Source organism: Pyrus communis, chromosome 16 (assembly GCF_963583255.1).
Source record: "Pyrus communis chromosome 16, drPyrComm1.1, whole genome shotgun sequence".
NCBI lineage: Eukaryota > Viridiplantae > Streptophyta > Magnoliopsida > Rosales > Rosaceae > Pyrus > Pyrus communis.
This window is the reverse complement of record NC_084818.1, coordinates 6,093,879-6,118,386: the sequence shown is the minus strand read 5'-3', so window position 1 is coordinate 6,118,386 and position 24,508 is coordinate 6,093,879. Positions and strand designations below refer to the sequence as shown.

The 24,508-nt window shown below is 37.5% G+C and overlaps 1 protein-coding gene and 1 pseudogene across 1 annotated transcript; one reads left to right on the top strand and one right to left on the bottom strand.

The window, feature by feature from the left end:
* Positions 1–12,337: 12,337 nt before the first annotated feature.
* On the bottom strand, positions 12,338–15,353 carry LOC137721232 (ribulose bisphosphate carboxylase/oxygenase activase, chloroplastic-like; annotated as a pseudogene).
* A 3,752-nt stretch (positions 15,354–19,105) lies between these two features.
* On the top strand, positions 19,106–19,855 carry LOC137719691 (LOB domain-containing protein 33-like). Its single transcript, XM_068458736.1, has 2 exons — positions 19,106–19,384; positions 19,478–19,855. Exons 1-2 carry the CDS (start codon positions 19,106–19,108, stop codon positions 19,853–19,855), a joined length of 657 nt encoding a protein of 218 aa, XP_068314837.1.
* Positions 19,856–24,508: the final 4,653 nt, after the last annotated feature.

The following is a 24,508-nucleotide window of genomic DNA, read 5'->3' as shown; positions in this document are numbered from 1 at the left end:
ATTGCAGGCTACTGTGCCACTTTAGGCCATTTGATGGTTTGGATTTGGAACCACGCATTGATTCGCTTTCCAGAACTTTGATTCACATGACATTTTGTGTTCAATTGGTTACTAACATTTGACTTTGTGTTAAGTGGATCGGGTAAATTTGGTTGCTTTGACTTTATAATTTACTTGGATAATGATCTAGTGATATTCTTTTTCATTTAGGAGAGGTCTCAGGTTTAATTCTTGACATTATCAAATTTGAACCACATTATTGCTAATCTATGGTAATTTTTTTGAAAAAAAAAAATACTTACGTGGTAAGTTAAGCACACATGATTTAGAGAGTTCATTCATGCAACTAAGGTTATATGTGCATAATTCACAATTCACATTTAACTTTGTGTTACACATGACACGTAAGTTTAACTATTTTTACGTTTATAATAATTTCAAGATTAGAATGTGTAAGTTGTAGGATTAGATAGTTGTATTCTGGTCGGTATCAAGTTAGGATCATTTTTTGTAATTTTTTGTTATAGTTTTCACTGTATGCTGAAATTATATTTTATTAACAAAATTCAGTTATTTTAAAATTCAGTTATTATTATTTTTTGAATTGTTCTCCCACAAGCTTGATTGTAACTTGGTATATACCAAAAGAGTAGGTACAAATTCATTATTACTCGGGTGAAAACTTTGTCTATAACTTTATCATGGAGGTCATTAAGTTGCCAAATTACGATATCATAAAGTCGACCACCACTGAAACCTAGGCAAGCTGCATGGAATCGTTGACACATGACCAATTTCTATAAGAGTATGTTAAGAAGAACAAATTCTTAAATCAAATTTTGACAAACAAATAATGTGATTATTAATGATTTGAATTATTAATTAAGTATTAATTAACGTACTTAATTTTTATTGATGATACATTATTTACTCTACAAATTTGATTAAAATTTTTGATCTACCTAACATTACTCTTTCTTTATTTCTTTATTTCTTTATTGGGTGATTGATGTTCCTGTTGATCAATGGGCGGTAATTGAACTGTCCAACTGCAATACGACAACTTACAAATGGAATTGGATCCCATCCATATCTATTTTGTGGGGATCCTCGGGATCTCCACATCTTAGTCATTTATCGTGTATCGTGCAGTTAGAAATCATTTGACTATTTTTTTATGGGAACTTTAACGAAAAGCTCCCGGTATTGTTCACTTTAACAAAAAACCACATTTTTACACTAAAAAGTCGATCATGATACTACATTAAACAGTTAGAATGTGAAGATCCTTAGAATCCACACAAAGTAAATCTGAAGAGGATCCTCTTCCCTTACAAATTCACAAAACGATGTTTGATCTTTGTCAACTCTCAAATTAAATAAAAGGAAAACCACAAACGTTTGTTTCACATGTTTATATATTTCATGGTGATGGTGGCGCACTATCGCGCGTGCTCTTTTATTTGTGTTGGAATAAATCAAAGTAATAAAGCAATTGTTTTCGTATTTTTGTGTACAAAATAAGGATATATAGTTCAATTAGAGATTCTCAACGGCTTTTGTAAGTTTTACGAGAGAGAAAAAAAGAAGAGGATATCAGTTTTGGTCTTATGCAAATTAGGGTTAGAGCATGTGTAGTTTGATAGCATTTAGACGTGTAACATCGTAATAATATTAATCGAATATTTGTTATTATTTACACTAATTCAGTGCAGACACATACTTGACAATTTAAATTAATTGATATTTAAGTACTAAAAACACATGGAATATTAATGTCATGTCACACCCAATAATGCTTTAGGTAGGCCGCATGACATTGATACCACTAGGGCAAATATACCTTCTAAATTTATTCATAAAAACAAATAAGAAAGATTCGTACAGATAAAACGAAGACAAAATCTGCATATATAAATGTACATACAGCGATATGTAATATTCATGCCCAGCAAAGCATAAAGAACAATAGGTGGCCAAGCCAACAACGACCCATTAGAGACGATAGTTGCCCAGGTGGAACATCCATTCAATGTTTCTTGACCTATTTGTATCTAGGGTTAAGATTTGGTGGATACATGCATGCATGTAGGAATTCATTGGCATTGCACTTGAGCTCAGTTGCTATATATGTTGGTATGATTTTATACCACCCAATTTCAACCACATGTTATTTGTGATTCATATTGAAAAGTGTTATGGTTTGGTTTGAATCAATGCCCCAACAGAACCGAAAGTGATATATTTCAATGTGAAGTTGGAAAATAGCTAGGATTCTTTGCTTTGATAATCTAATTGAGTACTGTTTGGACCCAAAATTTACACCATCGGTCCGTGCAATCAAGGCCGTTGAGTGAACATAGCTCTCAATCGTCGGATGGAAAAGTGAAGATAATTTTTGTTATTATTAAAGGATAATATTATGGTTTTTATCATAGTAATTATCTTTTAATATGAATTATCCTAGCATCTTTTTCAACCAGGTAAATAGGGTGCGAATTATATCCCAAAGCAAGTGGTATAGTTTAAATTGAGTTGGGATGTGTGTGGACGTGTGGATATGCTGCAAAGCTGGTATTCAAGAAAGAAGTGTCAGGATGCATGCATGGATGGATGAGTTTAAAGGTGATAAGATAGGAAGCCTAGGTAGCCTAGGCTTGGTAACATTAATGGGATGTGATAAGGCTTTCAGGGGTTGGCATTGCAATTAATTGCAGGTGTTTACGACATACATAATTCACATACGTGGAGGATTTAGCCGCCAAGCAACATGGAGGGTTTGAAATTAATGAGAGTTCTATTGCACGTGGTTGGCATTAGGCGTTTCGAATATGCTGCATGACTAGCACCAATTCAGGTTGTGATAATTATTAGCAAAGGGATTGGCTTATCAAATGGTTTTAGTTGCAATTGAATTCTACAAATACCATCAGGCTGCGAGCAGAGACTTCACTATAAATACAAGAGGTCGTGCAACATGGAAGGGACCTCCAATTCAACACACAATTACCCTGCGCAAACCTCTCAAACACCTTGAGATTTTTTTATTTTCTTTTTCCGCCGACACATCTTCAATTTGGATAAACAGCACTGTGAAGGCAACCGGCAAACACCTTCAGTTTGGATAAACAGCACTGTTGCCGTAGAATCAGCCGACCCCGAAGCACCTTCAGTTTGGATAAACAGGGCAAACACCTTCAGTTTGGATAAACAGCACTGTTGCCATAGAATTAGCCGACCCCGAAGCACCTTCAGTTTGGATAAACAGAACTGCGTCGAGACCGACTGGTTATCTATCCAAGTCTCAGTCGAGAAGGATTTTCGAATCCTTATTGGCAAAGGTCATCTCATTAGCCTTCTCGGCAAAGTGAGGTGTTACCAGGTTACTACATTCGGCACTCTGAGAGCCAAATTTGATATTGAACTTCGCAGAACTAGCAGCCTTGTCTTCATGCTCGAGAATCCAAATGCCGAGACTCGTTCCTTCCTCGGCCGTAGTCGTAAGATAAAGAAGTCAGCAACGCGCTCAACGCAACATCAACAAATTTTACTCCTTGGCCGAGCTCGGCCGACAAGTTGGCACGCCCCGCATTCAACCGAATGACGTAGTTAGCTTATTAGTTACTCGGCCTGCACGCCACATAGGCTTTGTAATTTTTAGGGTCAACAAGTAGTTTTTCTTTTCTTTTTTAATGAGTGTCGTCTATAAGATTTCGACTAGATACGGATCCAATTACAGATATTAGAATAGTCGTCTGAGTCTTTTAGGTCATAATATTACTGATGAGATTAGGCTAGGTTAGGTTGATTATTAGAAATATTTTCTAATATGGGGTTAGTTGGAGCATAACCTAGTCCTGGTCGTCGGGTCTGATTTAAACTCGATCCTCTCTCAACAAAACAAAAATTAAAAGTCATTAGACCAATCCTGATGCTTAAATACAAAAACTAAACCAAATCTGAGGTGAAATCATGAAAATCATTTTAGAATGATAAATGAATTTATAATAGTTTATTTTTTATATCATCCATCTAATCATATTAGTCTCACTTAATGTGTCACATCTGTTAATTCTCTATATTTAAAAGAGGTTGAGGGTGAGTGTTATGCATTCTATATACAGCCTTACTCCGAATGTTTACTATCGCGTAATTCTCTATTTTATCAAACAAAAACCCTTTAACATTGTAAACAAAGGAAAAAAATGAATAGAAGATCAATTATTCTCTTTATTCTCAACTAGGACAGGTCAAGCCACTTAGTACTACAGTCTAATAGTATTCCTCTTCACTGGTAAGTAAGAGGTCTTAGTTCGATTCTTGCTAAAGGTGAATTTGAACCACATTATTGTTAGCCCATTGTAAGGCTAGCCTTCTCCCTTTAGTGTAGATAATAATGATTGTTAAAAAAAAAAAAAACTAGGATAGGTCACGGAGGAGAGAGGATCCTCTTTGTGAGGATCCCGGAGATCTTCTTCGTGAGGATCCTAGAGATCCTCAAATCACATCCGTTCATCGTACATCATGCAATTAGGCCATCTCCAACCGAAGGCTGACCAGAAGGCTCGTTTTAGCCCTCTGGCCCTCCAAGAAATTAATATTCTAATGAACAGTACATGGCCATATTTCTTACCATCTCCAACCGAGGGCCAAAAGGTCATAAGGCTCGTTTTAGCCCTGTCACAAAAATTCATCTCCAATCGAGGCCAAAGGGCCATAGGGCCAAACATAATTTATTATTTAAAAACTACAGCTTAAATTCAAATTCAATGGCTAAGTGACGTAAGATAGCCATTGCACGCTGAAGTCAGCTAGCCGTTGGATTTAAAATTTTTTTTTTGCTATAAATAGGGTGGATATTGGGTTATAATTCACACACCTTTGAATTCAATCTCTTTCAATTCAAGTTTGCAATGAATTCCAACTTTGGATCCTCTTCAAATTCCAACTGAGGGTCCTCATCCAATTCCAAATTAGAAGAAAAATGGGCGCAGATGAAACGAGAAGATGAGGAGTCTGATGAAGAAAATGAAGCATGGCGCAACACACAATATATGGCAGCCATGGCTGCGGCCATGGTGTATCAGCCAACTGAGGAACAACCTCAATGGGGTGGCTCTGTTGCTGGTCGCTCTTACAAACCACGAAACATAGCAATGATGCATGCCAATCTGATGAACAACTACTTCAACCCCAACTCGGTGTACACAGAAGAAGATTTCAGACGTCGCTTCTGGATAAGGTGTCATGTCTACGAGTGTTTACTTCGTGATGTCTAGCAGGTCAATCCATACTTTCGACAGAAGAAGGACAAAGTAGGCCGCCCTGGTTTCACATCTTATCAAAAGGTTATTGTTGCACTCCGAATAATGGTCTATGGCTCCCCAGCTGATTCGATGGATGAAACCCATGGTATGTCTGAGTCTACATGGCTTGATACTCTTGCTGAATTTTGTGACACAATTGTTCAGCTTTACAAAGACGAGCACCTTCGCGAGCCAAATCAAGAAGATCTTGTCACATCTTGGCCCGGGGTCCACCACATCCCGGGCATGCTCTACCACCGTAGCACTATATTGTCTACTTTGGGCCCCGACCACGCCCTCACGGTTTTGTTTCTAGGAACTTACATGAGAACTTCCTAGTGGGTCACCCATCATAAGATTGCTCTCGCGCGCTACTCGCTTAACTTCGGAGTTTCAATGGAACTCGAAGCCAGTGAGCTCCTACAATGCCTCGTGCTAGGTAGGGATGGGAATATACATATAAGGATCACTTCCCTAGGTGATGTGGGATCTTACAATCCACCCCCTTAGGGGCCTGACGTCCTCATCGGCACACCACAGCCAAGGTTAGGCTATGATACCAAATTGTCACATCCCAACTCGGGGTCCACCACATCCTAGGCCCGCTCCACCACCGTAGCACGATATTGTCTGCTTTGGGCCCCAACCCTCACGGTTTTGTTTCTGGGAACTCACATGAGAACTTCTCAGTGGGTCACCCATTATGGGATTGCTCTCGCACGCTACTCGCTTAACTTCGGCGTTCCAATGGAACTTGAAGCCAGTGAACTCCTAAAAGACCTCGTGTTAGGTAGGGATGGGAATATATATATAAGGATCACTCACCTGGGCGATGTAGGATCTTATAGATCTGGATTGGCTCATTCGCAAAGTTGAAGACCATAGGTTTCCAGGCATGATAGGGTCATTAGGCTGCATGCATTGGGATTGGAAGAATTGTCCCACCAGATGGCAATGAGGCTTCAACGGAAGGTCAAGAAAGCCCACTGTTGTGTTAAAGGCGGTTGCCTCGTATGACACATTGATCTGGCATGCTTTCTTTGGAATATCTGGATCCCAAAATGACATTACAGTTTTTAGGCATTCACCCGTCTTCAATAGCTTGATGGAAGGTAAAGCACCTTAACTTGACTACTACATCAACGGTCGTCAGTACAATATAAGGTATTACTTGGCAGATGGCATTTACCCAAAGTGGGCGATACTTGTCCAAGCAATTCCAAACCCTGCGAATGACGCCGAAAAGTTGTTTACCTTACACCAAGAGGCATACTGAAAAGATGTTAAGAGAGTTTTCGGTATTCTACAAGCATAGTGGAAGATCATCAGCGAACCGGCAAAAGGGTAAGGTCGAGAAAATTTGGACTCCATCATGATGTCTTGCATTATATTACACAATATGATTGTGGAGGATGAGTGAGATGGGTATATTGATGGAGAGTCCGATGACGACCAAGACGATCCAAATAGGTCAAGAATGGCTCGTTCAAAAATATATGATGAGCCTAATTTTCCTTTCAATCCTAGAACTGGTAGTATCTCTTTAAATGAGTACATGAGGCGCTATAGAATGATACATTCTCGTGCCACAAACAAGTACCTACAACAGGATCTTGTTGCACATCTTTAGGCCAAAAGAGGCATGAAGTAGGTGTTTAAGTTTTATGTTGTTAAATGTTTTACTTTATGTTATATAATTTTTATGTTGTTTAATGTTATTTAATGTTGTTTAATATTGTTTAATGTTGTTTCAAGTTACTTAATGTTAGGTAATGTTTAATGGTTTAGGAAGTTATAGGGAAAAAAAGAATTTTTACAATTTTTAAAACAAATTTTGTGTAAATAAATAAAATTTATATTAAAAAAAATAATAATTAAAAAAAAAAAAAAACAGCTAGCTAACGTCAACTAGTTACCCTTGATTTTCAAATTCTGGCCTAGCCCCGGGCTGGTTGGCCCTTTGGCCCTTTTTTGTCCAGTGGGGCCCACGAGCCCTTTGACCTGGCCCTCGGTTGGAGACGGTTTTCGAACTATTTTTGGCCCTCTGGACCCTTCGGTTGGAGATGGCCTTAGAAATCATTGTAAATTTTTTTATTTAAAATTGAATATAAACAGTATTAGACGAAAACTGACCGCACGATGTACGATAAACGGATGTGATTGAAAAATCCCCAGAATTCTTACAAAGAGGATCCGGCAAGGATCCTCCCTGTTCCTCTCTCGTCAAGGAGACCCAAAAAGAATGGAACTCCATAGGATAGGTCCATCCAGAAGGTAGGTACCCTTATTCTCCCGTACCAAACTAATTCGTCATGGATATGGAGATAAGGTCCAATTAACGCAAGTTGTGAGGAAAATGGCTAAACAAACTTCAATCGTATTCATAATGAATTCAAGAAAATGCTGGGGAATCTTTTAGTTTCTTCTCGAGTCTCGACATACGTCTGCAGTGTTTCCATTTGAAATCACATTTTATTTTCGTTTTGCATTTTCAGTGCCATGGTCGTAATTGGATTACTAGATTGAATACTACTTTAACAAAAGTTAATACGACCAATGAGCTCAACCACTGTATGCTTACGGCTATGATGGCATCTGAAGTCACCCAGACGCTTAAATAATCTGTTAGAGATTATATATGTTTTGTTAAAACTGTGTATGTAGTTTTCTAACGATATAGAGCTTTCATAACACAAATCAAATTTATTAGAGTTGTCAAATGCGTGCATATTCTTTGGTGACCAATTTCTTGGTTTGGAGAGAAATTCCATAATCAACAAATGAGATAAAACCTCTACATGGGTACGTACCACACAAAAGAACTATAAGCAAATGGTATAATCGATCACTCAAGACGATAGACGCATTAAATCAGGCACCGAATGCAGACATAAACCACTGCTAAAGCATCGAGGCCACACTGCACCACCTATGTAATAGCAAGGTCACAGCACTCATTGAAGCGACACAACACAAAACATTAAACAAAGTTAACTACTCCGTGAAGGAAACCACTAATCAACTCGACACCGCGGTGCCAACTACACCGCTTTTAGAGGTATCCATAGCATCCACCGGAGGAGACGTCACAGATCTGGCTAGGCAAAGCAGCTCAGCCACTGGTCAATTGATAAGTGATTCACTCGATCAACCCCATTAACTCTATATATTTAGTTCATAGCGGAGTATGGTTCATATTTCAAAGTGGACACTCGATCAACTGCGATTCACTCTTAACTTCTTTGAGCAAGAAATATAGTAAAGATTTTTCATGTTCTCTGTTTATCTATTTGCATTCGTTCATTTTTTTTATGTTTTGAGACTTTTTTGTTTACTTAATTACTAAACCGAAAGAGAACTGTCATTAGCACTTCAAAATTTTCATTCTACTTACGTACTTCTTACTAAGTATTCTTCTTTCTAATTATAGAAAATTTGTAGTGCAAAATGAAATTTCTGGATTGCCAATAACAATCACAAATGAATAAAATCTAAACTACATATTAATGAAACCTTATTTGTCAACCAAAAGAAGGTGAAAAAAAACATTTTTATCAACAAAAAAGTTAAGTATAGTAATGTAATTTCACAAAACTAAATTTTGTTGTTTTTTATCACTTAAAAATGATTGTATCATGTTTAATTAAAAAAAATAAAAAAACACCTCTCTCTCTTTCTCCCACTCCCACATTCTCTCCCCTTCAAAATTTAAAAATAAAAGTAAAATATTTCAAACACACTTTGTATGTGCGCATGTACTAATAAGAATAAAAATCGCCACCTTTAGAACAACTTTAATTAGAACACACATATGCGTCTAACAAAACTGCTAGGACAACTTCTCATGCGGTTTTCCAAAATATGATTTAATTAGATTGTGTGATTTTCTTACTTTCATTTTTTTTTTCTTCATTTTGCATCATTCTCTTGTTTTTGCTCTTTAACTTTTCTTTAAAAAATACTCTATCGATAATAAGGTTAAATGAAATATAAAAACGTGTGTAAGCAAAATGAGAGTCCAAAATTCATTTTTACTTGGTTGCCTAAGTCAACAGCTGCTCGTAACCGCGGGTTGTTCTCTTGCGATATTATTTATTATTATATGGCCTTGTTTGACAAAAGTCACACAGTTGCCTGCTCATGACTTGTTTCTCAATATATATAATATCCATTTGATTTGAGAGCCAAGTAGAAGCATAACTAATTTGAACATGATGTGCGCGTTTCAGATGAATTTAAAATTGTAGTGTTAAATAAAATAACACACCACGTGAAACACGAAGTTAATTAAAATACATAGAACACGTCTCAGTAAAGAAAGTTTGCCTTGAAAGTCAATTTTTCAAATGCATCTCTTATTGCCAAGACAATATATAATGGGTTACTTCATCGGCTTTTTACATATAAGTTGGAGATTTCGAAATCTTCAGTATATTCTTCTTTAAATTACTTTAAAAAAAAATCTTAAACTTGGAAGTTTTAACATTTTCTAACAAATTTCAAAATTTTTTGAATCGTCATAGATGAGAAATTTTTTATTGTAACAGAAACACAAGTAGTACACCACGTGTTTTAATAGAAGCGGTGGAAAATTTAATTTTTTAAGTTATTAACTTTTTTAGCACACATTCCCCACCATTTGTATATTGACATGTGATATATCTTCCTATGTACTGGTCACACTAAAAAATCTCTCGTAATAGATGTTAAAATTTGAAAATTTTTAAAGGAAAATTTTATTTGAACCCATTGAATCTCTTTCTACACTCAGCTTACTCTTTACACTCATATTATTTTTAATTAAACTTTCGATATATCTTTAGACCCAAATTTATTGCCTTAATTGTCCTCACAACCCAATTCAAATATGTAAAATTATCTTTACACCCATTTAAAAAATAAAAAACCAAAATCAAATGAAAAGAGCTGGAAAACATGCAAAAAAACAATGATGCAAAGAACGTAGCTGTTGGTGGTTTGGCTAATTAGAATTTAGATTGCAAAGCAAAGACTAATATTATCAGTAAGATATTATATGAACGCAAACATGAGGAACTTAGCCAATCAATGTTGTCTATTATCTGAACTGTGACTCTCGAATTAAGTAGTAGCAATTTGATATGTAATCCAATAACAAAAGCAGGATGTTATGGTTATATGTAAATTAAGAAGTAGAAGACTTAGTAAATGGTATCCAAAAGGAATAACAAATACTTGATAAACTTATACAGCTAATAGTCAGAATGTTAGTATATGGCATATCGATCAATAAATCAATAACTCAACTCTCGCATAAATAAATTTTGTAACATCTCACATCAACCAACAGAGAGGGGGTGATGTACCTTATATGTACATGTCCACCTCCTATAGCACGAGGCCTTTTGGGAACTCACTGGCTTCGGATTCCATCGGAACTCCAAAGTTAAGCGAGTTCGGGCGAGAGCAATCCCAGGATGGGTGACCCATTGGGAAGTTCTCGCATGAGTTTCCAGAAATAAAACCGTGAGGGCATGGTCGGGGCCCAAAGTGGACCATATCATGCTACGGCGAAGCCGGTCTGGGATGTGACAATTTGGTTTCAGAGCCACTCTACCGTGTGGTGCGAGTGTGCCAACGAGGACATCGAGCCCCTAAGGGGGGTGGATTGTAACATCCCCACATTGACTAATGAAGAGGGGGTGATCCTATAGCACGAGGCTTTTTGAAAACTCACTGGCTTCGGATTCCATCGGAACTCTAAAGTTAAGCAAGTTCGGGCGAGAGCAATCCCAGGGATGGGTGACCCATTGGGAAGTTCTCGTGTGAGTTTCTAGAAATAAAACCGTGAGGGCGTGGTCGGGGCCCAAAGTAGACCATATCATACTACGGCGAAGCCGGTCTGGGATCTGACAATTTGGTTTCAAAGCCACTCTGCCGTGTGGTGCGAGTATGCCGACAAGGATATCGAGCCCCTAGGGGGGGTGGATTGTAACATCCCCACATTGACCAATGAAGAGGGGGTGATCCTATAGCACGAGGCTTTTTGAAAACTCACTGGCTTCGGATTCTATCGGAACTCCGAAGTTAAGCAAGTTCAAGCGAGAGCAATCCCAGGGATGGGTGACCCACTGGGAAGTTCTCACGTGAGTTCCCAGAAACAAAACCGTAAGGGCATGGTCGGGGCCCAAAGCGGACAATATCGTGCTATGGCGGAGTCGGTCTGGGATGTGACAATTTGGTATCAGAGGCACTCTGCCGTGTGGTGCGAGTGTGCCGACGAGGACATCGAGCCCCTAAGGGGGGTGGATTGTAACATCCCCACATTGACCAACGAAGAGGGGGTGATCTTATAGCACGAGGCTTTTTGAAAACTCACTGGCTTCGGATTTCATCGGAACTTCAAAGTTAAGCAAGTTCGTGCGATAGCAATCCCAGGGATGGGTGACCCACTGGGAAGTTCTCACGTGAGTTCCCAGAAACAAAACCGTAAGGGCATGGTCGGGGCCCAAAGCGGACAATATCGTGCTACGACGAAGTCGGTCTGGGATGTGACAAATTTATATTTTAGTTGGAGGATTAAAAATTTCAAAATCACTCTCCAACTGTCAAAAAGAGCTTATTTTTTCTTTATGAAAGCATCTTAGGGTTTTTACCAGAACGAAACGCATGTTAAAAGTTACATAATGGTTAGAGTTTAGTTATTGATTGTGAGTTTATTAATAAATCTTGTTTTTTTTTTTTGTTAATTTTATCTTGTACTTGATGGTAATTATGCAATAGGATAATAAAGATATTTCACATTTAAAGTTTAAAGTTGGATATAGAAATAGGTTAAATGGGTTCAAATAAAATTTCTCATTTTTAAATTGAGAGAAAATTCCTTTGCGATAGTTTGGACTGGAATTAGATTTCCCTTATGATAAAAAAAGGAAATATGATTCCCCAATTTCGATCTTTCCGAAAATTAAACCTTGCTTGTATCAATCATATGGTCTTACATGCTAAGTTTTTAAATATAGATGTACGATGGTGTGAAATAGTTAAATGTATATTTTCGCATTTGGGTTCACATTAACAAAAAGAAGAGACTTCCATGGGAGAAACGACGGAGATAAACTCAGATAAGCAGCACAACATGACTAACTGAACTACCTAAAACAACTGACGGGAAGAAAGAAGAAGAGCGCCTACTGAGATTGCATAGTGTACATTACAATACAAGATTACATGACACCAATCCGACATAGGAAGACAAAATTTTTTTTTTTTTTTTTTTTTTTTTTACCCTTAACATCCTTACAAAGTGCTTCTCTCCTTCCACCCTCCCCTCAATTATAACCTAAAAGAAAACGACCTAAAATGTGTACAAGCAACTTCCATCATCACTTTTAGCCATTGGATCAAAGTTTTCTGCAGTTGGATCAGTGAAAAACCTTCAGGAACTGGAACATTCACTTGCTGCGCTGCTTGGCCTACACAAGGACAATTACAAAACCGTTAATACATATATTTTTTCGTGGGCCCTAATACATTTTGTAAATTTACCAAATCAAGTTAATGGATCCAAACCTCCCACAGGAGCTCTCTAAATATCAAGGATCTAACCGTAGAAAGTTCCTGTATTCATAGCATCTGAGTTAGCATCACCAAGAGCAGCCTCGCTCAAGTACTTATCAGCCAATTGAACTCTCTTCACATTCTCTTGCTCTTGGACAAGCATGCTTCCGTACTCGAGGAGCTTTTCGATAGTCATCTTCGGCTGCTCGAAAGTTGGGGGTCCTTCCTTTGAGTTCACAAGCTTCTTCCCAATGCTATCCACGCCAACACCCGTAATCCACTTCCTCACTTCATCATCATAAACCCTAGCCCTCAAGGCACCAAAGAAATCTGCAAAATTATGACATCGCGTCAGAATGACTATCTTATTACCTAACATGTCAGGATGTCAGACTATTTAATTAAGGTACACGAAAACATTTAGCATACCAATAGATTGGCCTGGGAAGGTGTCAACAAGCTTGACAATGTCTTCCTTAGCAACATTGTCACTCCTGAAGATCCCAATGCAGACTCCAATACGATCTTCGCGGGTGGGAGCCCAGTAGAATTTCTCCATACGACCGTCACGGATGAGAGGAGCGTACAATGTTGAGAAATCGTTACCGGTGACAATGATTGGGACACGGGGGTTCTCCTCCTTGTTGTACATACCTGGAAGCTGGACGTTTGTCGGGTTATCAGCAATGTTCATGAGGGTGGCATTCACCATTTGGTTGTTGACAGTGTATTGGGTGGTTCCACCAAGCCGACCAGCTCCTGCATCAAGATCGTTGATGAAGAGTGCACACATTTTACCCTTCCTGATAATGTCGGCTGCTTCACGGTACCTTTGCCTGATCAGCTTCGCGGGTTCTCCTGCGTTTCCACTTTCCAATTCTCCGGCACTCATCATGATAGGGCTGAAAAAATATCATCAAAAAGCTAGGTTGAGCAAGAAGCGCAGTTATTATCTGACCAAGTGACCATAAACTGCCAAACTGGTAACTATTTTTCAGTTCTAAGTTTTCAAAGAAATTATATTTGAAAACCAAAATCAAAATAAAATATGAAAATTCACAAAAGTAGTATTCAATTACCAAAAAAACATTTCAGTTCTAAAAAAGTTACTAAAGAAAATAAAGGAGTTTTCTGTTCAAATAAAAAAAAAAAAGTTGAAACATGTAAAATCTGAAAACTGAAAAAAGAAATAGCTACCAAACGACCTTTAGTTACTTAGCTTTTCAATGTGTGACATTCAAGTCTTAATACATGAACAATTTAAATTGAGTGACATAAAGCACGTGTGACAAATGAACTAACCTGATTCCCATCTTGGCAAAGACAAGCTCACACTGGAAAGACTTGCCCTGACCTTTGCCTCCCCAAATACCCAAGATGAGAGGAACCTGCAAACAAAGTTAAGTGATGATTTAAGTTAAATTCCTGCAATTAATATAATTATGGAAGAAACTCATAGTTAAATCTTTGATAGTGATATCTACCTTGATGTTAGGAAGGGTCATGAAGTTCTTGGTGATGTGAACAACAAGCTTGTCCATAAAAGCGGGAGCAATATAATAACCGTCCATGTTGTTGTCGAAGTTGTACCTATTCAAGAACCATCTCGTTATCTTGTTAACTGTAATAATCCGAAACTTAGAAACAATTATATTGGTCGTGGATTTGGAACCGTGAAATATTCATAAGAATATATATGATCTCTGAACTTACTGGCGAAGCCCCGTACTGATGTATTCATAAGAGCTCATGACGGCAAAGTGAGTTCCTGTTTCTTGAGGTGCCTGGAAGAGGGAGTCCACCATACCCTTTCCTCTTGTGATGTCTTGTTGGTCGTCGGAGGTGTCGAAGGCAAGGCCTTTCCATTTGTCCTTGTCGGTCTGCTTATCTTCGTCCACACTCGCGACAATCCTGAGGCTCCCAGAGGAAACCTTGGAGTTGGTGAACCTTGAGTTCACTTTCTTCAAGCTGCTTCCCAAAAAGGTTGAGATTGGAACTAAAGCACTGCTGCTAGAGCCATTCAGGTTCAACTTCATTAAAAGTGCAACGATTAGTTTTCCTTTAGTTTTATCGTGATTACCTTCCAAAACTCACAAATTGTTTCCCAAACTCACATAGGTATGATAACTTCTGTTTCCCAAAACTATGAATATGAACTATTTATTAGGTTGATTCTTGGTTGTATATGTAGTTTGGATAAATAATTTAAGTATTTATCTAGAAGACTTGAAAACATAAGTGTGACAAAACATTACCCTAAGTAGGTAACTAATATATTATTAATGACAATTAACTACTGTTTAGCTTCTCAGCACCTGATGATTGTGCATACAACACACACAAAAAAGTTAAGGCATAAAAAAGGTGGGAAAGGCGTAATACGGGTGCTCTGTTGACAGATCCAATGGTAGAGACAGCAGTGGCCATGATCTCTGCGGATCGGACGGTTGTGTTCTAGTGTGAGTGACAGAGGGGGGCACTCCTGGTTGCCTGCAAGCACAGTATGCTATTGTGTTTTGAGCGGAAAAGAAATGAGAACTGGTTTGCCTTTATAGTGTTGCTGAGTGTACAGAATTTGACATCGTTTGGATTTGCTTGTTGAATGGTTCGAGACCATAGAATGAAGATTGCATTGATGCCACGTGTCAAATAAAGAGTGCTTGGAAACTCAGTCATTTGACTCGTTTCTTGGTGCTTGAGGACCTGAGGTTAGTGTTTAAGCTCTCTTCTTCTCCACCAAAAATTAGGCAATTTTTTTTGTGACAAAAAATAAAAATCAGACAATTTATTGGCCACAGAATTGAGAATGGAAGAAACTGGAAAAACCCATGTCTATTATTGTGGGGTTTTATTTTGTTGTTTTCTTGAATGAAGATGCATGAAGAGATAAGGTGAACCATGAATAAAATGTTTGTGACTAGCAACAATTTTCATTTCCTTATAAATAAATTGGATTTGTGGAAGAATTTTAACAAAAATGTATATATTATGCCAGGGCACAAAGATCAGTAAATCAAAATGTTCAGAGAATCCAAGGGCAAGATAAGATTACATTGGGCTGGTTATTTTGTTCCTTTGAGCCACAGTCTTGGCCTCAGAAATGTACACTGATTGTAACCTCTTAGAGTCCTGGCCCGGCCCATATCTCAAGCCTATCAACCATTTCACTCGTTAACACGACATAATACAATTTGATTGTGAAAGTAAAACTTATCAAACTGGTACAAGTAATGGATTGCTTTGGTACTGGAAGTTAGAGAAGCTTCCTCTTTATTCGTTACTTCTTCGGTTCAAAGCTTCTCCTCTTCTTAGTGTATATTAGTGTAGAATAGCATTTGTAACAATACAAAATTACAAGGTACTCTTGGTAACTTAATATAGTGCTAATTACTCATTTAAACTCGTTTCACAATATTTTTTACAATTTGAACTACAAGTTTTACGCTATCAATGAAAGATCATCCTGCAAAATTTCATTAAAATTGAAGATGAGTTATTTAACTGGACTTGATAAATAAATAAACAATACAATTTACAATGATAATTAATAATTAGGTCCCATTTCTATCATCCAAACCCCTCTCTCTCTCTCTCTCTCTCTCTCTCGACAAACACATCTGTTTGATAACTGAATTTGCATTTGTTTCCCTAAAAAACAATAATAATTAAAAGATTAAATGATTCCAATTTCAGTAAGAATAATATGAATGAGCACTAAAAAATGAACGGATCATAAGTTCAATTTGTAGAGGAGACCTAATCGAACAGTTAGCACCATATTAAGTTGTTAATTAGTTAACGCTTAGGCATGCTTTTATATACAACCTTTAACTCTTTATAACACGACATGAGAAACCTTATGTTCCATTCTAATCCTGTAAATTAATTGGGAATATAAAAGAGACAACCTTTGTGTGTCAGTCATAATACTAATATAAGTATGATTGGTCCTTTTAAAAGGAAAAAAAGATAAAAGAGTCCTCATTTGTAGAAACTTCTAATTACATTCAAACTTTTATTCTGATTTTATTTATTTTTATCTTTCTAAAAAGAATAAGCACGTGTCAATATATAATTGGTTAATATCAAAAGCAAGCATCGAGCTCCTCCCGTTGGATAACTGGCCACCTAATTATTAAGATGGTATGTCATACGAAACAGAAACGTTGTTAAAAACATTTCTTAATATTAGGTTCATGTCTCCCTGAAACCATTTGCTGTTGAATACGTAGGGCAAGAAAGAAAAGCCAGCAAATTAATATATAGAAAGACTGGAGCAAAGACCTGGGGTAATCAAAGCGCTCCCCGATCTACCCAAATTTTGAATTTTTTTTTCCGTAGTTTAGATTAATTTGGTGTAGAATATTGTTTTATATAAAAATTAAAATTAAAACATAAAAAACCCGAAAATCACACCTCTTAATCCTGATGACTCACAAAACCACTTACTTCAACTCCCATGATTCTTTTTTATTTTATTTTTTTGGTTAACAACTCCCCTGATTCTTTTAACTAAATCTTCTTCCTTATGATTAAAAACTTTTAAACTCTCTCAAGATTCAGCAGTGTGATGTGTAGCATTTAAATGAGAAACTGTATTCAATTACTTCAGTTGATGACAGCTCAAAATTTTATCAAGAACGCAAGTGAAAAGGATTCACATGCAGCAACCCTGTTGGTATTGGTAACAAACAAGTACAAACAGAGCACCAAAAAATGCGAACGAAGCTAACAAACCCTAGCTACTAGCATTGCAGCTGGGTAAAACTGTAAAGGACGCTATGATAGGGAAGGACACTTTCATCGTTAAACTCGAAACTCGAAAACGGAAAGCTACCGCCCCCACCATCCCCCTCATACATTCCTTTCTCATGCATCAATTAATTCTCACTCGATTCCAAAAGGAATTTTCACATTTGTGATATGTGAAATGACAGAAAGTAGAAAAGTTTATGCGTTTTGCTGAAAATAGCATTTTGTCGCCTCCAACTCACTCTCTTATTTGCCCAAATATTTCTGCTTTTATAACCTAGAGCCCGAAGAAGAAATTTAAGCACTTATTACAACTCATTGTCAAACAGGAGATAGCTAGGGTTTGTGGGGGATTGGCAGCTTGCTATTTTTGAAGCTTTTTTGGTGTTCCAGAGACAAGAACAGTCGTCTTAGCAGCGACCCGGCCGGATTAAGTGGCCAACAGCCAACCTGATAATGTAGGATTAAAATATAAACATGGGGACCTAATTAAGACGTGCATTATGGATTTAAAACAAGGTTAATAATGGAGCATAACGACAAGTAGAGACGCCATGAGTCACAGGCTCTACATCCAATCTCTAAGCTAGGAAAATAGGATGAATTAATAAGAATGTGAACTCTAATCTCATTAGTTAAGGAAGAATGACACAGCAGAATCCACCAACCCCATCGTTTGATTTTGGCTCAAGGTATATTATAATTTGCAACACAGTGTTTTCCATGAATTCCTCATGCACTGGCTTATCGACTCGTCGAATGGTTGCCCTAGTAAGTGGAATAGAGGAGAATTCCATGGCCATCTAGTATACTAATGAACTTTTAGTAGAGTAAAATATAGTTTAATTACATTAATGAAGCTTATAGTAAAGTAGTTCAATTTGATATTTGCAACCCTCAAATTTTGACTAATAAGGTGTTTTTTTTCCATTTACAATTCAATATGAATTAAACTCGAATGTAAAAGAATAGATCTACTGAACCAACCGTCATAATCCACGATTGCTACATAAACAAGATTGATTAAGGTACATCTATAGAACCCATAAGTTTATTTTGCGCAAGATATACTTTCCATACATGAGAAAGAAATGTATGGCTATTGTACTTGTCTCTACTAGATAGTCAAGAATAATGTACTAATTAGAGCTACGCTCTCTCATTTTTTGAGCCCAACTTATGATGATAATGATTAGGTCTTCCATCAAATATTGGACTCATTCTTGAAGATTATTTAATTAAGAACAAGGACCCTTAATAATTTAGAGGCATTAATTAATCAGGGAATGCTTGCCCAATTTGAGATTGATGATGTACCCCATAAAGGAGACCCAAAAGAACAATAGCTTTCACTAAAATGAGGATGTCCTCTGTACAAAAAGAATACTTCAAACCCTTTCGAGTGATGGCTATAAAGACTAAATCTAAACTTTGGATCTGCACCAGTCAATTTCTGGTACCACCTGAAAAAACCCTTGTCACAGGTTTAGTACTAAAAGCTTAGGAATATGGCAGGATTAGGCTCTTCATGTGGAGCATGCAAATTCCTACGGCGAAAATGCACAAGCGAATGCATTTTCGCTCCTTACTTCTGCTACGACCAAGCTGCCGACCACTTTGCAGCAGTACACAAAGTGTTTGGTGCAAGCAATGTGTCCAAGCTGCTACTACACTTACCGGTGCAAAATCGAAGTGATGCTGCCATCACCATGTCGTATGAAGCGCTAGCTCGAATGCGTGATCCTGTGTATGGATGTGTCTCGCAAATCTTTGCACTCCAACAACAGGTTTCCATGCTGCTAACCTCTGCAAACTTCTCACTTGCACATGTCAATACATAATTTTGTGTAGACCATTTACCCATCAGTCTTTCCTCACAGGTTGCGTACTTACAAGAGGAGATCGAAACTCTTGGGAGCCAAATGGTTGATTTTGCAACTTGCCATCCAAGTAATAGCAACACATTCGTTGATCAGTTGCAAGTATTTTCACAACATGATGCTGTTGACACACAACATATCCAGAATCAATTACCAGAATCACCAATATTTCCACACATAGGAAGTGCAGCTGCCAACCAAGGGTTTAACGGTGAGATGGATATAGAGATGCCTCCTTTACAGGAATGGGAAGAAGTGAACTTAATTGGGGATCACTCTACACCAGATCCTTTAAAAAGATTTCTTGAAAGCATGGAGCAAGACAACTTGGGAAACAATCCATGGCCAAATAAGACTGCTACATGGGATTTATACTAATTAGCTTTCAGAAAATTGCAGGAGCTAGTCCAATATTAGCATAGGTCAACCAGGAGAAAAACTTGGGTGTAACCGGAAATTTATCCCCTCGTCTCTATCTCTCACAATCACGTGAGTGTAAGACAGAGGCAAGGGGATAAATCCTTGGTTTCACGCTACAATGCGCATCTAGAAAAAAGGCAAATTTTCTACTAGTTTGGTTCTTCTCCTTTGGTTTTTGTTAATCTATTCAGGTTCTAAGTCATAATTGTTAAATTTTCGTAGTGTGCATATGTAAAATTATCCTTCTATTAATTGTATCGGTGAAGCATCCTGCTCTTTATGGTATCCAATCCTATTTTTATCCTTTCCAATATCATATTTAACATGAAACCTTCATTATATTTTATAATATCTACGCCAGACTCTTGTATTGATCAGTTGAGAGTGAGTATGATTAAGGCTGTGTTTGACGATGTTTAAACTCCTTATGTCTTATGGGAGTGTCGAAAGTGATTTCAACTAACTAAATAAAGCACTTTTTATAGGGTTTGACTAAAATAGATAAACGTGCCTTATGAAATTAGATGTTCTGAGGTTTTTGAGGAAGTACAAATCAGTGCTTCTAGAAAACGCAGCTGCAAGTGAATATGCAGAAAGCTCTTGAATTTTTATTGAAATTTTTTTGTTTTTCATTTCTAGCAAAAGCGTTATTGTCTGAATAAAGAAATAAACATAAAATTTAGACAAAAATAATAAGGAATTCCTAAGCACTTTTGCAAGAGAATTACTGATAATTTTTATCCCATACTTTTTTTAAAATTGTATTGTCATTCCAAAATTTTCATGTGCATTTCAAACTTTTTATATTTAAAAAGAATGATTAATCTTAATTTACTACTCTAGAGTTTCTTGATTTTCAACATCTGATACATCAAGTTTTTTTATTTTAGAGTGGTACCTAAAATCATAATTTTGGAACAACTTCATATCTTTGTTAAAGTTGCTGTTAAATTAGCTGTTACCTTATGACGTAACACTCATGTGGACAATAACTAGAAGCTATGTGTCAATATGATTCCATGTGAATATTTAAAAATTTTAAAACTTCAAAAAAAAAAATTTCAAAATCAAATTTTTTTCCTCTTCCCTTCTCTTCGACTCCACTCTCCTCCATTCCCAACCCACCTCTCCCTCACTTCCCCAACCCCTTCCTCCTATAGCCCTCCTTCACGAACAGGTCCTCTATGTAAAACCCAGCCCTTTCCTCCTACACCACGGTGGCGCAGTACCATTTTCCCCAACCGCAACCACTGCTGCTGCCGCACCTCTGATCAGCCCCTCGTCATCTTCGGCCACACATTCTCCGAAACCCAAACCTTCTTGGGCCTCATCGCCTCTCTGTTTTCGTCGTCTTCCTCACATCTGTCAGATCCGTCCTCATCTCCGCTCTTGCCGTCGGTGGCGTAGTTGTCTTTGTGCACGGCACCTTTAAGGTTCCTGAGGACCTCTTCCTCGACGAGCAAGAGCCTTCCGCCTCCACTGCTTCCTTTCCTTCCTCAACAGTGTCGCACCCCATGTCGCTGTCGGCACATCCCCAGCCGTCGTTGCCGCTAGCTGTTGAACCTATCTACCTCCCCCACATCGTAATTAGATAGCGCACAAGGCGAAGATGGTATAATAAATTTGAAGTTTTTGTCATATAAATATACGTATGGTGGATTTTCTTGGCGAATTTGTATGGATCTGGTGTACCTTCTTCGTTCTGATTTAGATAGAAAAATTCATGGTTCTTGGTAGATCTATAATTCAAACTTCTGTCCCTTCATTTCTTCATTAAGTCATGTAGCATATTGGGGTCGAGCCCAGGGGTACGTCGTTGAAGGAATCTGGGCCTGGGGTAGGTCGCAGAGGCGGTGGAGGTGCGGCGACGACCATAGTTGCGGTTGGGAAAATGGTATTGGCGCCACTGTGGTTTAGGAGGAAGGGGGTGGGGAAGTGAGTTGGGTCGGGAATGAAGGAGAGTAGTCGAAGAGGGAGGGGAGTGAAAAAAAAAAAATTAATTTTTTAATATTCACGTGGATCCATATTGACACGTGACGTTCAATCATTGTGCACGTGGGTGTCATATCATAATTTAACGGCTAACTTAACAACAACCTTAATTGTGACATCCCACATCGCCCAGGGGAGTGATCCTTAAATGTATATTCCCATCCCTACTTAGCACGAGGCCTTTTGGGAGCTCACTGGCTTCGGGTTCCGTAGGAACTCCGAAGTTAAGCGAGAAGCGCTCGAGAGCAATCCCATGATGGGTGACCCACTGGGAAGTTGCTCGTGAGTTCCCAAAAACAAAACCGTGAGGGAATGGTAAGCCCAAAGCGGACAATATCGTGCTACAGTGGTGGAGCGGGCCCGGGAAGTGATCCGCCCCGGGCCGGGATATGACAATTTGATGTCAGAGCCTAACCCTGGCCGCGAGTGTGCCGACGAGGACGTCGGGCCCCTAAGGGGGGTGGATTGTGACATCCCACATCGCCCAGGGGAGTGATCCTTAAATGTATATTCTCATCCCTACTTAGCACGAGGCCTTTTGGGAGTTCACTGGCTTCGGGTTCCGTAGGAACTCCGAAGTTAAGCGAGAAGAAGGCTAGAGCAATCCCATGATGGCCCTAAGGGGGGTGGATTGTGACATCCCACATCGCCCAGGGGAGTGATCCTTAAATGTATATTCTCATCCCTACTTAGCACGAGGCCTTTTGGGAGTTCACTGGCTTCGGGTTCCGTAGGAACTCCGAAGTTAAGCGAGAAGAAGGCTAGAGCAATCCCATGATGGGTGATCCACTGGGAAGTTGCTCGTGAGTTCCCAAAAACAAAACCGTGAGGGAATGGTAAGCCCAAAGCGGACAATATCGTGCTACGGTAGCGGAGCGGGCCTGGGAAGTGATCTGCCCCGGACCGGGATGTGACATTAATAGAGGTATGAAATTGTTCCAAAATTATGACTTTAAGTACCATTGTAGGATGAAAAAAACTTGGTGTATCAAATGTTCAAAACCTATAAACTTTAAAGTAATAAACTAAAATTAATCCAAAAAAAAAAAAAATACACCATATGAAGAGTGCACAATAATATTTTAGAGTACTAATTTTTTTTTACAAATAATATAATAATTAATAATTTATATTAAATTCATTTAAACTACAAAAACAAAAGAGTACTTAAACATGAAACACGACTCACCCTATGCATCAAAGCAATTCGCTATTCAGTAGTACTTAAACATTAAACGTGTTGAGAATTACATCGAATATAAAAGTTAGAAGATGCTTTAATTTATGATAATTCCTTTTTTAGTCCCCATTAGTACCATCTCATCACAATAAAACAAAGGAAGTATTATTGGCACTTCAAAAATCTCATTCTATACTCCTTATAAGTATATTTTTTTTTTCCTAATATAGAAAATTTGGAATGTAAAATGAGATTTTTAGAATGCTAATAACAATTCATTAAAACAAAATTCTTTGGGTTAACAAAGAAACACTCCTTTTTGGGAAAGTAAATTTGAAGGAAAAGAGACATCGCTTTAGGTTATTGTTTGTTTATTCTTTTTCTATGGGAGGATAGGGTTTGCCCATTTAATAGTTAATGATCTTTTATTTGGAATAGTACTCCGTGGTATTTTAATTGAATCATGCTTGCGTTGTCAAAGAACTTATTTGTTCTTCCACCTCTATTAATATATCGTTATCGTACGAACAACATAATTTGAATTATTTATTTTCTTTATCGTCATTTAAAATTTATATATACAAAAAAAAGTATTTAATTTGTAAATTATTTAACTATTTATCTATGTCAAATCAATCAATAATTTTGATAACAAGTAGCATCCTCATAATGAATGCATATGAATGGCTAGATAATCTTCAAATTAAATGATTTTTTCCATGTATGACCTTTAGATGATAATAAAGATAATGAACGGTTCGGTTATGATGTTTCTACTGTGAAGATGCATTATTCTTAGGTGGGAGGACAAGTAGATTTTCTCATAGAAGGAACACAAACATTATCCATTTTAGTTCTCCCCGATTCAAAATTGCAGTTCATCAATGAGTAAATAACGAATTTTGTACACAAAATTCCCCATTCGCCTCAACGAGTAACAAGAATAGGTGCGCTAAACTATTAGTAAGGGTGGAAACTATAGCATCGATTTTCCCATCAACTACTTTCACCAATGGTGATGTTTTAATGTGGTAGATAGTAACACTTATTGTTATGGTTTAATGGTATTCTTCTTTACTTGTAAATGAAAAACATTTTAATTTCGAATTTCGTAAATGATGAGTTTGAAATCAAATTATTTCGCCAAACCTTAGTAAATATATCATTGTAGATAAAATTTGTGATAAATAGTAAATAAGTGCAATAATCGGCTTTGTTTACATCCTTCCAAGTTATTTGTGTAGAATAACCTACATTGGCTAGAGAAAAGAAAAAAGAAGAGTTTAAATATCACAATTTTACTCTAATTAATACCGAGGTGTTTTGTGATTAAACCCTACATCTGACGGATTGTGTGGATAATAATTATCAAGTTGAGGACAATATCGATATTAATGCAAGTAGATATTTAACATGTTTCTCTGATAATTTAACAACCA